Source organism: Vanessa atalanta, chromosome 8, assembly GCF_905147765.1.
Source record: "Vanessa atalanta chromosome 8, ilVanAtal1.2, whole genome shotgun sequence".
NCBI classification, from domain to species: Eukaryota; Metazoa; Arthropoda; class Insecta; order Lepidoptera; family Nymphalidae; genus Vanessa; species Vanessa atalanta.
The window spans coordinates 2,266,970-2,285,517 of NC_061878.1; the positions used below are offsets into that span (position 1 = coordinate 2,266,970).

The window sequence follows — 18,548 nt, forward strand, 5'->3', positions numbered from 1 at the left end:
TATGACATTTTCAAATCTGGTAATATTTTTTGTCACGTCTATTAATTATTTTAGTACTAGTTCTCGCCCACGGCTTCATTCCAGTTTTAGAGGATTTTTCGCTTTTAAAATGTACTCTCATAACCTGAGTGCCTTCAAACGAGGCGTGAAGAGGCATCTTAAAGGCTGGCATGGCGAGGGTGATGTGAGGGTGGTGGTGCAGCTCATTCTAGGTGACTGTACTAGTCGTCTTCGCGTTTGGAATCCACTTCCACTTACCATCAGGTGGAGTGAAGTCATATGTCTGTCCGGACATAATAAAAAAGTAGCCTTCCTCGGCTTTCAAAATTGGCTCATACCAAATTCTATCAAATTCGGTTCAGTAGTCTAGCCTTAAAAGCGTAACAGACAGATTTAATTTCGCATTTATAATATTATTGTAGATATATACGCATTTACCAAATAAAATGGCAAAACAAAAATTTTATTATGATAGAATTGAACATCAATATTTAGAGATTAAAATAATTCGAATCTATGCGGAGCCGGAAACTTGATGCTATAAGTTTATCTTAACTTCTTGTGTTTACACAATGTCACTGTGTATATCAAAACAATAAATAAACCTAGCTGAACCTGCGGTTTTACCCGCGCGATTAAAAACTGTGTAAATTTCCTTATTGTGTTCAAGGAGATTTGTGAATATCGGACGCGTCAAAATAAATAAGTAAATCAATTTCTTAATATAATATATAAGCCAATTAAGAGGCAATAAACACGATTATTTATTTATCAATATATTCTACCCTTGAAGAAGGTTTACTGCATCAATGAACTTAGTAAGCTTTATTATTCAAGGAAAATAAATATATTTTCAATGCATTTGAGATTTAAGTTATATACATAAAAATAAATAAGTGTAGTGTAAGTTAGTCTAGTCGTCATAGTTTTAGGGCGGATCTAATTGATTAGATCCGCCCTAAAACTATGACGACTATGCTTGAGCAACTCCGATTGAATTATATTTTTTGTTTTGATTGTAAAAGCATTCTTATTCGACGTAGCACGGCGAACATAAATTACCGAGAGCGCACCCCGACCGATCATTTACCGCCAGAACGTCACAACGTCAACAAAACGAGTTCACTTCCTAGTTCCTACTGGTGCCCTATTCCCTAGTAATAAAACAATAAAGTGCAGTGCAGTGGTTTTTTTTTTATTTTATCGGATCAATTAAATCAAGTAAGTTTTATTTATTTTTTATGTAATTTTTTTTTTAATTACGCTCTGTGATAAATCTTTTGAAAAAGGTATATTAAAGTGTGTTCTTCAATTATTGACAATAATGAATTATTATCAATAGAATCAGTTCACTTACAATTTATATAATAATTTATTACTAATATTATAATAATTACTGGTTCCATAAAAGCAAATAAGATTAAAAAGTAAAAACAGAATTATTATTTTTTTAATTTGATTTCATGACATACACCTAACACGAAGTATTGTTTTTTTTTTAAGTTCTATCGTTCGACGGCTAAGATTATGATCACGCAATCTCCGTGATCTATTGCACGGAGTTAACGACCTCCGTGTGCACAGATTATAAACTTTACGTCTTATTGCAATTATCAATATTTTAACATAAATCGTGTTTACAATAAAAAACTATAAAATTAAACATATTTAAAAAATATATAATATATCTTTTAAAAAAATAAAATCCTTAATATATAATATATCTTTTAAGATACATTCTCATATTAAATTTAAAATGCAAGCTAATAAAAGTTAATTATTGCATACAATGTTTTTATTTATAGGAACGAAATTTATTTTATTTATTTTCTACACGGCTTCCCAAAAAAAGTGTAATGTTTTTAGGGTTCATGTTCATGTATGTATGTGTGTTTACTGCTCCATAACATTACAATGTCTAAACAGATAAACTGGCTATGTATTGGCAGCGTTATTGCGCTTTTTAATTTCCAAATTTCTGGTTAAGTGAGACTTGATTTACAAAATCAAACACCTTCAAGCGTCGTTATTAACAAATGGTACGAAAAGTAAGCGTTGCATTTTTGTTTAATTGATAGTTTACTCCGTTAAGTAGATCTCAATATAGATCCAAATTAATTTATTTCTCGTAAAGAAATAATTTAAACGCTTTAGTTGTCGTGATCATGATAGATGGTAGGATGATGGGTTATTATTAGTGTAATTTAAACTTCATACGTACTTATTAGTATATAACTACTTTTAGACATATGTATTTTTATACATATACAATATATTTTTTATTTTTACTTACTATCAGACTCACCACCTCAACTTAAGCAGCTGACGTTTATCCTCTACTAGTTGTCTTCTTCGTATGGCTAAAATTCATACAAAGCTACTCCTCCCACAACTAAACTTCAAGGGGGAAACCCTTGAAGTTGAAATTTCTATAAACCCTTTCACAATGAGCGTTTACGTCACGAAAGAAGTAACTATCCTAAATATCAATTCAATCGCAATATTTTCGGATATCGTGGATACAGTTGCTGGGTCAAATTGCTTTTTTTTTTAAGTCCAGCTAGTCAAACGTTATTGGATACGCAGTGTGTCTTTCGTGCGTCGTGCCCTACGATTTTTTATTTATCGAGGATGGAGACACAAGCTTTAAGACTGATAGGAGCGGAGTATCAATGTAAAATGTTACAAAAAAGAGGAAAAACATTCCTTTCGAGAGCCTCCATTGTAAACGGTTAAAGTTTCACAAACTAAAAATCATATATATCATGGATCTGTATTACAGTCGAAGTCGATACGAGCGGTTAGTTAATTATTTAACTTTCAATCTTATTTCAATTACTGACTCATATATGGTATTTATATACAGGATTTATTGCCTAGATGTTATCTATGAACAATTACTTGACCTTTGACGTATCCGGATATATTTGCTATTCACTTGTACACATAAACAAATAACTATTAGTTTCTTGTACATCTACGCTATATGTACGTATAATATGTTAACATTGAAAGTTGTCGGACTATTTTAATAATTATAAAACGAGAAGAATTTGTTCCTTACACCATTCCAAAAGTGTCATGTTATGATGTACGCAAATAAGAATAAAACGAAAAATGACAATTTTTCGTTTTATTTCACTCAAAGACGATAGCGAGTTTTAATGAAAGCCTATAATAACAAGAATTTTATTTAATTATAAATATGACAGTAACAGAGACACAAAATCAACATAGACTATTAAACTTAGAAACTTAAGGCTCGCACTAAGAGTAGGACAAATACAATACAAAAAGAACACCTTTGAATTGTACTCTATGACATTATTTTATAGTAAATGAAACATTTAATATCTAGTGACTACTTTGAGGCTCAAACATACTTTCTTAAAGTTAAAGTATTTCGAGGAATAATTCACCAAAATATCATCTTGGTAAATATATATTACGAAATACTTTGCTAGGAGCTTTAGGCTGACAGGTGTTTATAAGGGAGAGAATATCTCCATTTTTTTCTGATATTAAAATGCATGTATACTTATAATTATGATCCGATATGGCCCAATGATGAACGCGTGCATCTCAGAGAAAACGTATGGGTTCGAACCCGATAAAGCGCTACTGAATTTTTATTTGTGTTTATTAATTCAATTTATATTAAGAAAGATTATATATAAGATAATTTATATAATTAAGAATTTATATTAAAAATCCAAATTTAAATCAATCTATTTTTTTTTAATATACATATATAAATGCTGTACGGTTGAGATAACTGTCGCTATCCATATCTTACTACGAGCAATTACATGAATACTTACAATTTCATAAATATATAATTTAATTATTATGTATTAGTGACCCGTGACTATGAAACAATGAGATAATATCAGTACGTTGACTTCTAATTTCATTTTATTTAGATTATAATAATGGTATCTTTGTTTTATTTTTCAAATGTCATTGACCTGACGGGTGTGTAAACTTTTCCCCTTGGTTAACTTTTTCTTTATTTTAATTAAAGGGCTTAAGCGATTTTAATACTAGTTCTAAATCGAATATATTTGATGATGGTGTTTACGGTATTTAGTGACATGATTAGATGACAGCGGGTAAAATATATACAAATTATATCAGACTAATAGTCGCACGGGGCTTTGCTCATGTTTTAGATGTTGGTTGTCTGGTGGTAAGCTTAAAATGCTATGTCCTTCCTTGGAGTTCAAATTTACTTCGTACCAAATTTCATAAAATTCGTGTCGGTGGTTCGATCGGGTAAGAGCAACAAACAGACAGAGTTAGTTTTGTGTTATACATTAGTAAAAACTACACATGTGTGCCAGTTGCTTTTATCGTAATATCGATATTTAATTATACTTTTCTGAACTACACTTAACAAAATGAGTATATAGGTATAATCAATTACGTAATCAACAAAGTTGCATTAGCTGCAACGATGGGACCTTATCGCCATAGCAGCGATCCCTTCCGAACAAACTTTGGGTAGACAATCAATTCTAAAAAATATGCTTACTTCTTCCTTCTGCGCTTTATAAAGGCATATAAAGGCAGTATTAATTTACTGAGAGGCATAGACAAAAACATTCGATTCGAATCTAAGCAATTTCTGTCTCGTAAGTCTTTGACCTTCGACCTATCAAATATACATTTCATAACCTTACCTTACCTATTTACCTATTTAGATAGTGTTAGAGTACTACTATGAGTATTTTTTGGAAAAACTTTTATTTAATGGAACTCAATAACACCAGAGCGAAGGTTTTATGAGCATATTTTTATATAACCAATAAAATATCGGTCACGTTATTTACATTTAAGCCGTGAACCATAAACAATAATGTTATATATATTCCAGCGATGCGCGTGTGTATAGTCGGAGCTGGTGCGGCTGGACTTTGCGCTGCACGCCACCTCCTCATCGAGCCATGCGTGACAGAGGTCGATGTGCTGGAACAGTCCTCACAGCTGGGCGGCACTTGGGTGTACACAGAGACCGTGGGATATGATGACTTTGGTCTTCCAATACACACCAGCATGTATAAAAGTCTCAGGTGAGTGATCGTTTGAGGGCACTGCACTCGAAAAAGCTCATGTCTCTATATTACACTTTTATCTTAATTTCACCTGTTGAGTATTCTGTAAGAAAAAAAATCTCGCCGCAGAACACGCGCTTGAGTGTCAGAATGTGATATACAACATTCTCTATAATAACTTTCATAATGGCGCACCATAAGTCGATCGTACACATTTAACTAATGAGATCTACGAAGTGAATTTTTACAATATCAAAAATGTGTGTCAAATCTGACAACCGAATTGAAGTTCATTTATCATACAATTTCGGACGGTATGATTTATACAATTTGTTTCTTGGTTTTGTTTACTTTGTTGAAGCTTAGTTTTCTCAGAATAAAATAAAATAGAGTCATTATATAATATACTTTTTATTCCTTGGGATTATTTTTCATACAAATGCTAAATACGACTCTGTTTATTAGTACAAATGGGTATGTCTCTTTTTATTAGTTGTTTATCTGACTTGCTCTAAATATAAGGTATAATATAACATTTACCCACTGCGCCCGTTTGCTCCGAAGAAATTTATGATATCATCGATAGAAATTGCACTTCGATCGTCTCATAAATATAGAAAGATACGACGGTAAGACGCTACAATCAACTTTACAATGTAATAGAATATTGTATTCATAAATCATTCCGTCATATGTTCTTGTATTGATTTTATTCCTCTTGTATATTATATATATTTACAACAAATGCCCAAATTAAGGAATAGAAAATTGATATTAGCTATACGGATAATAAAAATGCAAAAAGATGTTTATTATAAAATATAGATATTTATTTCAGATAAACCTATGTAATTAATGTACTCGTTAAATAAAAACAATTAAATATATATTTAATAAATGACTTATTATGTCAATGTTAATATAGTTTGTTGTAAACATAAAACTAAAAAAATCTTACGACAAACAAAAAAAAAAACATAAATATATATAAAAAAATATTTGATGTGTTGTACAATGGGCGGACTTATGACTATCAGCCGTCTCTTCCAGACAACTCAATCTGAGAGAGATTTTTAAAAACATTATCTGGGTAGGCCGGTGTCGCCATAAAATTACACACTAATACTTTTAAGATAATAAAATGTTACAATGCAAGAAAATTAATTTAAGTCGTATATAATATACACTACAAAAAGTGTATGAAATAATATCTCCTTATATTATTTTAGATATTTTTGACACAAAATGAGTATATGAGCTTGAGTGTTTTACCATTTTAACTTCTCATTGGTTTTTATGAAACGTGTGTATAGATACAAAATCTTACAAATTGTATCGAATTGTTGTCAATAAGAACTTCCATACATGTTTATTAAATTTATTGTTGTAGCCTAAGTTACTCCTTATTACATCATCTATATGCCAGTGAAAGTCCTGTCAAAATCGGTCCAGTGGACAGACAAAAAATTTTAAAAATGTTATTTTGGTATGTGTTGCGTGTATACATACATATGCATTTAGTTAAAAGCGGATATTTTACTATTACAAAATACACTCCAATTTTATTATATGTATAGATTTCCGTTATCATATCAAAAGTAATTTATAAAATAAACAAAGTTTAGTTATCATTCCAAAAATTTTTAATTGAAAAATATAATATGCAATTGTTTCGTTTTATTACAAAAACACTGTGACAGACAATTTAAAAATCTAACCTTTGATGTATTTATTGATTTCAAATCTAATAAAGACACATTATAACAAACAGCCTCCAAAATACACACCAGATCAAACATGTTTTTTTATCGGATGTTTTCCTGACGCTTTGCCGCGCCAGGTCACAGGGTATCGGGGCGGCAGTGGCGCAAGAACGTCTATTGACTAGATATATATTTTCATTCTAGAAACTCTTTTTTGTACTAAAGAATTTATGAGATCCTTGTACTTACTACGACTATTTATTATGATGTACCTACTTACAAATATATATTTTTTTGTTTTTAATGGAGGGGAAAAACATTTATTTGGGTCTCCTTATATTATAAATATACTAATTTAATTTAATTAATACTTAACTTACAAAGTATAATAATAATATAGGTATTTTTTTAATTGTTAAGAAAGCCTTGTTTTAGAACAGTAAACTAGAGAATTAAAAATAAAGCTCTGTCGCCAACGAGAAGATATCTCCTTAACTAATCCTTTGCACCTGAAATATGCAATATCATCCCAATCCATCGACTATTTTGTTACAGAACAAATCTTCCCAAAGAAATAATGGGTTTCCCAGATTTTCCCATCCCCGAAAGCGAGAGGTCATATTTGCCGGCCAAGGATATGCTTGCATTTTTACAACTTTACGCTGAAAAACACGGTGTATCGGAACACGTTAAAGTAAGTATCTCTATTATTTTAAAAACGTGTATTTTTATTATTAACAACATATAAATGAGCCACTGCTGGGCCAAGTTGCTCCACTACAATACACAAGTGGTAGAATTTAAGCCGGCATATAATTTCATTACGATATTTTCGTTGCAACAAAAACATATTTTAATAACATACAACATAAGATTATAAGTGAATATATATGTATGTGCTGAGCATTTCTTGAATACTGGCTTAAAAATGATCTTTGATTGCAGTTTAAACACCATGTACAGCTGATAATACCAAAGCAAGGCGCCACTGCGGAGTTATGGGATGTAACGTATAAGGATCTCATAACTGGTGTGACGACAACAAAAGAGTACGATTACGTGTTCGTGTGCAACGGACACTATAATACGCCTTTCATACCAAATATACCAGGACTTAAGGAATTTGAAGGTAAATCTTGTAAAAATGAATATTACAACTACGAAAGTTTAGATGTTACTACTTTATAGGTCAAACCAAAACAGCTGATGCGCTGAGCTGATCTAAACCCCTTTAAGAGACAAAACGGAAAATAAATAAATAATAATGTCTTTGTATTTGTAGCATGTTTTTAATTTTATACAAACAAAACTATTTCAATAAATAAACATTAAAATGTTAACAGGTGATGTCATGCACAGTCACGACTACAGAGTGCCAGATATATTCAAAGGAAAGCAAGTTCTGGTAATCGGAGCCGGCCCATCCGGCATGGACATCGCACTGGAGATCACGAGCATGACGGAAAAAGTGATCCTCAGCCATCACCTCAAAGAGCAGCCGCGGTCCGTGTTCCCAAGTAACCTCACACAGAAACCAGACGTTGAGAAACTTGAAGGACGCACTGCGTACTTCAAGGATGGAAGTCAAGAGGAAATCGATGTTGTCTTTCTATGCACTGGTGAGTATTATATTTATTGTAGCATTATTGGTATATATCTGTATGTTCATAAATATACTAGTAACCAAGCGATTTATTATTTATATGACTTATTTTTACATACAGACACAAAAACACTTACATATCAGCTTCTTTGCAGCTCATATTGTGGAAAACAAAAGGCAGATAGAGTCCGTGGAATATTATATTAAACCAACAAAAGCGAATACCAAATCAACTTAAAGCGAATTCCCGGTATTTTTATCAGTCAGTTTTGATTTTGTATTCGCTTTACTATAATGCTCCGTGCGGTCCATGTGCCTTTTGTTTAATAATCTGAGCCGTCATATATAAAAAAATAGTACGTTGTTTTTTTGTTCATTGTAAATTATATTAAGCAAGGAAAGTTGAATAAGAAAGTAAGTTCGAGTATATATCGATCACCATCACCTTCAGCTACCAGGAGCACATAAGATTTGAAAGCTATCTTTTTCCAGGATACCTCTACAACTTTCCGTTCCTACACGAGTCGTGCAACATCGTAGTAGAAGATAATTGCGTCGAGCCGCTGTACAAGCACCTCGTCAATATACAACATCCCACGATGTGCTTCATCGGTGTCCCCTACTACGTGTGCGCCTTCTCAATGTTTGATTTGCAGGTAATATAATTAATTTTAAAATTGATTAACCTGTTTAAATGTAAGTCAAATAAACTGCGTGATATTGTATTTTCTTTTTTTATTATATTCAATATGAAAATAATTTTTAATGTTTGATAAAAGTGTTATATTTTGCTTTTAATAATGAATGAACGATCGCCAATCACACAGTCTTATTTATGTTTCACCAATGTTTTTTTTTAAATAAGTATTAGTCATATACAAAGAACCTTTCTGTATTTGTTTAAGTGTGGTTACTTTAACAAGCTAAAAGAACTGGTCATTTTACTTGGTGGTAGGGATTTGTACAAGCTCGTCAATGTAGGTACCACCCACTCATCATAAGTTATACCGCATAGTATTTTTGTCTTAATGTTTAAAGAGTAAGTAAGCTAGTGTATCTATAGGCACTAAGAGTCCCTTGTGTGGATAATAACATAATTCCCAAGGTTGGTTTCAAGGTTGACCTTTTCAATTTCTGTAGTGAGTAGCATCAGGAGGCCCATTTGCCATTCAGCCTATGAAAACGACACAATAAACATAAGATAGTGTCAGAAAAGTCCAAATTATTTTTTGGAATTATGGCGAATTTTCAATGATCTAATTATGAAATTATTTCAATGAAAATAATGAACATAGCGCATAATCCCAGAATTAGTAATCAAATTTGAGCGATAGATAACGGATTAAAAACGAGTTGATACTAAATATTGTATTTGCTTGCAAAAGCTTTATTAATCTGGTGGACATTAAAACCACCAATTCGAATACGGTATGTCATTGGAATTAACTCTACTTAGTTCCAATGCATAGAACAAATTACTTAGCTTCTTCTGTTTCTCCACCAGTGTAATTACAGGCACAGTCAAACTTGTTATGATGTGAATTACTTAAAAAAATTAATTTAAAATGTATATATTTCTTAATTATCGTAATCTTAATTGTAATTCAAAATGTTACGATCGCCAGGTGCGGTATTACGTGCGGTCGATGAATGGTACATTCAAGCTGCCATCCCGAGAGGAGATGACGCGTCATTGGGAACAAGAGAAGTCTGAACGAGCTTCACGTGGGTACACGCGCCGACAAGCGCACATGATGGGACCCGATCAGGTAATTTATTGCTGCAATACCGATGTCCTCCTGCAAAATAGATGACATACCGCGATTAGCGCCAATTTGTTTAGCGTGAATAATTCCTGGTGACTCTAATCATTAAGATCGTGTACACGGAAAAAGCTTACATGACAGTAAAATGTTTTTTGATAATTTTGAAAATCATTTTGCCGTAGCGTATAAATAAAACTATAATGACGTGCATTTTCTAAATAGGTGAACTGAGCTTTTATCCAGTTTATAGTTATTTATTATTAGGAGTGCAGAGGTAAGAAGAAGATTGTAAGTATCTCATAACTGGTCTTTAACCGGATAAATGTCTTCTAAAACGACTGTATACAATTTCAAAAGTTGCCAGAATAGAGCTACTGGAGCCAGAGGATTGTGCCTGAAATTGTATATAATTAATAATTATGTACAATAATTGGGGTTTATTTATTTTATTTCAACTTAGCGTCACTTGAATGTCTAAGTTTTCTCTTTAATTCCATTTTCGTGTACCTGATATTACTGCGTTCCTTTAAATATCAAATATATCAATTATATATAAAATATTTTTCCTTACCTCCGCACTCCATTATATAGTTTGCACCAGAATATTTAGGACCCTAACTTCAAAAAGCAGATTTCTACACGACTAATGATATCTAGTACCCGCATATTCTTAAACATAAATATTTTAATAAATAAACTTATAAAAAAACATATTCACTTAATAATAGTCGTAATAAAATCATTAATATCACTTTAACAATAACCCTGTGATATGTATGCAGTCGCTAAATATAATATGCTATAATAAGTCGTGGCCTTATGTTAAATGTACATAGAATTATTAACAAATGGCACTATATGACGTTTGATGCTTTATAAGGAACATTCGTGTTATATCCTTAATCAGTACTGTCGTCGTATCAATACCGTACTTCCTTATTACTTCTCAGTTATAAAAATAAATTTATCATTGAATATAAAGTTATTATGTGTTTAAAAATACGATATTAATAATAAATATATCATTTTAATATGCCGTTCCAGAAAACTTGGTAACAATGGCACCCCATTGATGAATATCGTTCGTAACAAAATAAAAGCCAAAATCTACGCAATGAACGACTGACATGTTTATAACGAGAAACTATTCAATTCAAATACGGAAACGATAATTTAAAAATAGAATTATTAAACAAAATGTCGCTTCCTCAAATACAAGTAGTCTACGTCCTCCATTCTTGAAGTGAGTTGATGTAATCCAATGACCAGGGCTGACTTTATAATAGAATATGCTATGATGGATTTAACAAAACAAAAAAATTTTACAAAACAATATGCGATGCGATTGCCTCATATTTTCATGTTATTTAAACATCCAGGCAGAATATTACGTTTCACTGGCTCTCGAAAGCGGCACTGATCCTCTGCCGCCTGTCTTCACCGCCGTGCACAACGACTCCAGCCAAAAATTCCTTGACAATATCGCAGGATTTAGAAACGATATTTATAAACTAATCGATGATAATAATTTTGTTTGCTTAAGTGAATTATACATATAAATGTTTGGTCATATGTACAAGGTTACTTAAAAGATTGATAATAACAGTTACATTACATAAATAATTGTAGATTTCTTAATATACGATTAATATTTTTATCGGCTAATAAAAAAATGATTTATTTGTCTTAATTTTATTTAGTTCATTACGGCAATTTTAAAATATTTTCAAATATTTATATTTTCTACTGAGCTGTCTAGAGCCGATACGGCTCAGTGGCTAAAACACGTAAAATTGAGATAGCCCGCATGTGTCGAATGGAGATCTGACACGCGGAATGTGTCGTTTCGTGTTCCAAACTGGACATGGTTTTAGAGGAAAGAATACTCTTGACAAACAATTGCAAGGCGTTTACATTTTTCTGCTGCCTTAGTATTGGTCAATATTTATTCGTTTCGAATATGGAATAAGGTACTTTGGCAGCAGAAATATCACTCACTAGCAATATATAATATCCATCGCGTTTGTGCCATTACAAACTTCTACTTCTAGTATAATCATGCTATTTTTAAGCATATCACCTCACACGTGCCATAGCACGTCAAAATCAGCCTCGATTTTGCACGCAAATGTACATACTTGCCGCAAGTCACTAACAGTACCTATATTAATTCGCTTAGTATTATGTATTTAGCACCAACTTTGGTGTTCTGTTCAGTAGTTATTTTTAATCTTACTTAAATACACAAGGTTCCATATATTCTACAGTCAGTTAGAGCCTGAATTATTATACAATTTTGTAGCACCTATCTACATAAAGATTTCCTTCATTCCCGAGCTAGGCAGATTTCCTTCATTCCCACTAGCATCTATCTATTTACTGGATAACGTTCCCATACTACAGCAGCATTTCTCAGACGAAACAAACCCACGTTTGCATTATCTTTTTCCTCATTTTCATGAAGATTATGAGAGATCGAGTGCAGGAATAGGTATAGGGACTACATAATTCCCAGAACAAGGAATTGTAATTCTGTTGAGGACGCAACTCCATATTGTTACTGAGAATTTCTTGCCAAAATAATATAACATATTTTATTGGCTCTTCGTGTCGTTTCTGATAACGAAACAAAACTCGAGTCAATTTTATTGTTTCCCAACAACATGTAACAAGATATGTTAAGTAAAGTGCAAAAACTTCGGTAGGTGCATGCCCTATTAAGGCTCTGTACATATTTTGGGTTAACATTTACGACAATACTGTGACGTATTGCAATTAATAAAAAAAAATTATCGAGACACAATTTTACGAAGGAATTGTATATATATATATGGGTTTATTCACTCACAAAGGATCGTTAAATATCGGCTTTTCATTAAAATAAGCTTAAAAATATATAATACAATTAGTATTTTTTTGCTCTTTACTCTTAGTGCCTCACGTATACTAAGATATCTTGTAAATGCGAACGATAATTTAACCTCAGTAAGTGAATAAATCTAAATTAATAAACTATCTGTTCAATGAAGTAGACACCGCGTATAGAAATAAACAGTTTATGTACTTATATTTTTGTTACTTTGAAATTAAATCATGAGAAATTTAGTAATGCTTTATAAATTACGAATAGGTAGGTATCTTGATAACATAATTAAATTATTGTGGCCCAATTTATATTCCTACTTAATTACAATTACTTTTATTTCATCCCGATTTTGTAATAACAGATAATATCTATCTATGTTGCGCCTTTTAAAAAGTCCGCGTTGTAATTCCAGGCCGATGTGCCTTAAAAGACTTCAGATCATTTTAATTATTGTTCTTAAATTTTAAAACAACTTTGATAAATAAGTAAATACGGGATAAGAAAACTCAGCTCAAATAAAAAAATAATGAAATCATAAAATAATGTAATTCAATGATAAAAAATATGCCCGCAGCCATTAAAAAAATAAAAAAACGATTACATATTTTATGGAAAATAAAACAACGAAAAGCAAATAACATTTATTAATAAAAAAATATAATAATTTATTTTGATTAATTAAAAATAAATTATTTAAAAAAAATATAATTAAATTAAACAAGGTGTGCAAAAAGTTTAATATTATATATAAAATAGTTTATTTACCGAAGTACTAGGAATACATGACATTATAGAAGTCGCGTGATATCGATTGAAGTTATAAACAACGCTGAGCACGTCTTGATCCTTTCACCCAATGCGCGAGACTACTTATTGTTTAAGTATCATTGAATATTGCATTATTCAATGATACATAAATTATTTCGACTTTATATGTATGTCGTACTTAAGTTATCAGAACATGTCTGTATCGGGTTATCGTTAATGAGAAGCCTTGTTAAGAAGCATTGATACTTGGAAATAGATCGCTCTTTATTTCCTATGTATAAATTATTTCTTTATCGGCTTGTTATTTTTTTATTATTCATTCATTGTCATTCCAGTTACTTGACCTTTGCTTGAAATAATATTGTGAATTGTTTTCTAGTTAATGTCTCGTTGCTACGAGAGCCGGGCTTACAGCCCAAGTCGGGCCATTATATATATTAATTGTGGCTTTTTAATTATGCCGAGAATGCACAGATACTTTCAGCAAAGTGACGTGCGATAGAAAAGACACGATTGCACAGTATGGTCGAGATTTCAGGCTCAATTCAATTTTGAAGGCATAATAGTAGTAGGCTCACTCTTTGTAAACCCATCACCTTAAGCAACACAATAATAAATAATCAGATAAAAATTAATTGTTATTAAAAATTAAAATAATATATTATAAGAACAATCACAAAACTATTTAAAATTTAATTTGATGTATTTACATACAAATTTACAAAGTGGACTAAACACAAAGTCAATAAATATGTATATGTTACTGGCAAAACTGACAGAAAAATTATAATTGAGACTGTGTAATGACTACTTAAACATACTAGTCAGTTCGCACGCAAAACTTCTCGTTCCCTATAATTGATTCATAACGATTTAATAAATTACAATCAAGAATCCTCTTTATTTTATATAATTTGAATAATTACTCAAGTAGGCATTTATAGATTGCATCGTGAAGGCTTCTTAATAAATCTACATGTAACATCGGTTCAGAATTATAGTTCTACGATAAAAACCGCCAATAAATTGGTACTCTTCGGCTTTAACCAAAGTCCATAGTTACCGACTATGGATAATATACAACAGGATAGGATGTAGGAATGAAAATATTAATTTATATTCTATATTATTAAGTTGACACCTTTGTTGGTCTAGTGGCTGGATCAGACAGATTCCGAGGTTCTGGATTCAAACCCCAGATCGGACCGAAAAATATTTAACGGGTTTGTCTATCAAAATATTCTCAGTAGCAGCCTCACATAAAGCCGTTGGTCTTGCGCCTGACTTTCCGGTCGTGTTGAGAGTGAAGGAACAGTGCATCTGTGTTTGTGCACACACTTGCACACTGTAATATATCTTGCGCAGTTGTCTGGTCTACCTTTAGATTAGCCGCCGTAACCGAAATCGTCAGGACGACATCATCAAATCATTATGTTAATAATAATGTCATATTTATAAATACAGTAACAGCCTGCAAATTTCCCACTGCTGGGAGAAGGTTTTGCGCAAATTCCACCACGCTGATCCAATGCTCCATTTATAAATGATTTAATATAATTTATTTGACATATTACGTGATTTAGTTTGTAGGGTAGTTGTTAGATGTTATAAGTTTATGTTATACAATTTAATTAATTTGTTTCAGGAAAAGTACTACGCTTCACTCGCTACAGAAGCCGGCACGGAGAGCATACCGTCAGTGATAACGAAGATAAGGGAAGAGAGTTCACTGCGCTTCCTCCACAACCTACAGAACTACCGACAAGACGTCTACAAGATTATAGATGACGACACGTACGAAATTATAAGTAATGGTAAACGGGAAATTCTCTGTTGACCTCGAAAGCAGACATAAGGTTTAATAACACGCGTAAGCTAAGTTTGCCTGTCTTTAAAATATATGACAACTCAAATAATTGTATACGAGTGCGAACTGAGAATTACAGTAATGATACAAATTATCCAATATTGTAAATTAACTGACTAACCCCCCCCCCTTTAGTTTCTTACAGATTCTCACTCTTCTGTTTTTTAACTGATCGTTACTAATTTCAAAGCGGCAAACTTAGATTGCGCGATATATAAGTTACGTTAAGGCTTAAATAGGTGTTGTACTAAATTAATTAAGGGTCTCCCGTGTGTCGAATACTGTTTAAACAATATTTAATTTAAGTTACCAAACCGCGTTAAAAATTAATACAAAAAGAAACTAAGTTATATAATTGTTAAGTTAGCGATAGTATAATTATATTATAGAATAAAAATACATTTATATTATGTTTGTATGGTAATTATACAAAAAAAAATGTACTCGTGTGTGTGTCTTATACGATTTTATTGAAATAAAAGACAAACGTCAGCCAAAAATATTTTATTTAAGCGTATTTATAATCTTTATATTATCAATGCTGATATATTATTACTCTTTAAATCTAATAATTATTTGTATGGCTTTCCACGCAATACACGCTAAGGTTGTGAATAATTCAGGAAATTCATAACAGTCTCACGGCGTAGTGTACACTACACGAGAAGGCCGTTTCGATTTTGATGAATTAAATCAATATGTTAGTATACACTCGTGGGCCGAGTTAAGACTCGATCGTCAATGAATTTGTACTTATTTTATACATCTTTTAAAATTAAAAATCATGAATTCGTTATATAAAAATACCACTTTCTTTCATAATTCCAAATTCGAAATTTTGTTTTTCTTCTTTTTTTTTTTAAGTTTCCAATATAATTTTTAAAGATTAAAGTCCAATAATATATATTTTATTTGTAAAATAAAAAAAGAAAACCTTATTCTACAAAACTTATTAATGAACTTAAATGTAAACCTATATCATAACGAACTACGGCGTAAGTAATTAATTGATTTTAAATCGGCAATAAAATATTATTTTTTCACATTATATCAATAAAAATAAATCTAATAATTTTATTCAAGAAAAATCAATGATTGCATTATTATCATTCCTATTTTCACGTTTAAAAACCGAAAATATAAGAAAATCTACGCAAGAAACAGCGATAGTCAAGCATTTTATATTATTAAAAAAATTTATTTAGTTAAAAAAAAAAAACAAATATCTATCGCTACACCTATTTAATTTTCAATAAATTTTATTTCACTTAAATATAAAAAGAATAATTAAAAATTACACAAAATTTAAAAAATCGGGACTGCTACCTCGTTAGCTAATAATGAAGGTCTGAGTATCTACTTATACGGCTGAAAATTTTCCATCATTTTCCTATAAACTGTTTGGCCACTTCATACAAAACCTATCTACTTTCCTATCCTTGGTCGACCTAGCTATATCCCTGTCTTTCAGTCCCTCCATATACATCCGATATGAATAAAAAGGATAAAAAGCGGGCTTCGATCATACCCTGTAGAAATAAAACGTCGTATTAAATATACATTATGAATATAGTAAATAATAATAAATGGCAACATCGGAGTAAGCGGACATCGAAATAAATTTATAAAAATCGTTATACAGCTGAAACACCTCCCTCTACAAAATCTATGTACAATCTTAAAGTATCAAAATTATACGAACAGTATCAAGCATCTAGCACCATTTCGAGATAAAGTCATCAAGTAACATAATATTATCAACCAATCAAAATATATAAAATAATAATAATAATATAAAGAAACAATAATATAACAAACAGTTCCGAAAGTTTTATACATTTTTTTTACGTTCCGTCGTAAATCAACAACGGAATTGATATTTGACTAATATCATCACTGGTTAATTTTGAACGAAATAAGGGACTAGCAGAAGTAGTATTGCGTTTTATAGATAATATATATTACGAAGAACTACTAAAGTATACGAATAAAACAAAAATCTAAAATAAAAAATATACATTAATGATACAACTACCTATACACTGAGATTATAGCGTTACGTGTATAAAAATAAATCACATGTCATCACCGAATCAGTCGCTTCTCAATCGACCGCGAACGCTCCCAACTATTGTCATCGCCTCACCAACTCGGCCCGTATAATCGAGATGAAAAAACATAACATTCCAAAACGGATACGCTAAAACGTAACAAGGGGTAACTTTAACACGTACGTACGTTACAAAGACCGTCTCGGGGGACGTTAAACGTGAAAAAATTGTCACATGTATTGAGCCTCAAAAATCTACATTGTACTTTAAGACCTGTATAAAGTGATTCTCAAAGCTACGTCCGATATTCTCGTGGATCGGAAAGTAATCTACTGGTATGTACTTCTAACATCGAGATTTTGATAAACTGTTTAATTTAATTAAATCGCTATTGTTTTTATTACTTACACCCATCACTTTAAAGTTTATAAATCGATTCAATACATGATAATGGATATTATTAATAAAATTCTTACTGTGTAACACACTAAAAACTGATATAAATAAAATTGGAAAATAATATATTAAAATTACAACGATTTTAACTTCCATTGTCTCTTTCTGTCTGGAAGAATAGTTCCCGTGTTACTCGTTCAAAAGTACTAGGCGAGCATACCCTCTTAAGAGGTCTTAGCGAACGGTATATCTGTTTCCATTCGTAGATTCTGTTGCGTGGGGTCGTAGTGGCCGGCTAGGTAATACACGTCGTTGTTGTCGTAGACGGTACTGTATTTAACGGGGTCGTCACTCATGCGTTCCTTGTACTGCTCTAGCGGTAACACTTCGCATTTGTGTGATATAGTTTGTACGTCGTTCTCGTCCGTGTGTGGAGATTCGAAGAGGCCACCCTAAAAACAAATATCTCATCAA

At 31.5% G+C, this 18,548-nt stretch overlaps 2 protein-coding genes across 5 annotated transcripts in view; one reads left to right on the forward strand and one right to left on the reverse strand.

Annotated features, from left to right (window-relative positions):
- The first annotated feature begins 1,076 nt into the window (after window positions 1-1,076).
- LOC125065742 (senecionine N-oxygenase) lies at window positions 1,077-15,887 on the forward strand. Of its 4 annotated transcripts, XM_047673536.1 has the most exons (9): window positions 1,080-1,221; window positions 4,877-5,072; window positions 7,313-7,451; window positions 7,703-7,886; window positions 8,101-8,376; window positions 8,853-9,016; window positions 9,986-10,129; window positions 15,406-15,646; window positions 15,678-15,887. In XM_047673536.1, the coding sequence occupies exons 2-8, from the start codon at window positions 4,879-4,881 to the stop codon at window positions 15,595-15,597; spliced, it is 1,293 nt and encodes a 430-aa protein (XP_047529492.1). In that variant the 5' UTR covers window positions 1,080-1,221; window positions 4,877-4,878; the 3' UTR covers window positions 15,598-15,646; window positions 15,678-15,887. The 4 variants fall into 4 exon arrangements, with proteins under 4 accessions (XP_047529493.1, XP_047529492.1, XP_047529489.1 ...); XM_047673537.1 differs by lacking the exons at window positions 15,406-15,646; window positions 15,678-15,887 and adding an exon at window positions 11,506-11,700 and having other exon boundaries at window positions 1,077-1,221; XM_047673533.1 differs by having other exon boundaries at window positions 15,406-15,887.
- A 238-nt stretch (window positions 15,888-16,125) lies between these two features.
- LOC125066091 (protein winged eye) overlaps window positions 16,126-18,548 on the reverse strand; it is a 101,813-nt gene continuing 99,390 nt past the window's right edge. The window contains exon 14 of the mRNA XM_047674018.1: window positions 16,126-18,526. Coding sequence (XP_047529974.1) covers window positions 18,299-18,526 — 228 coding nt within the window. The 3' untranslated portion in view covers window positions 16,126-18,298. The remainder of the gene's footprint in view (window positions 18,527-18,548) is intronic.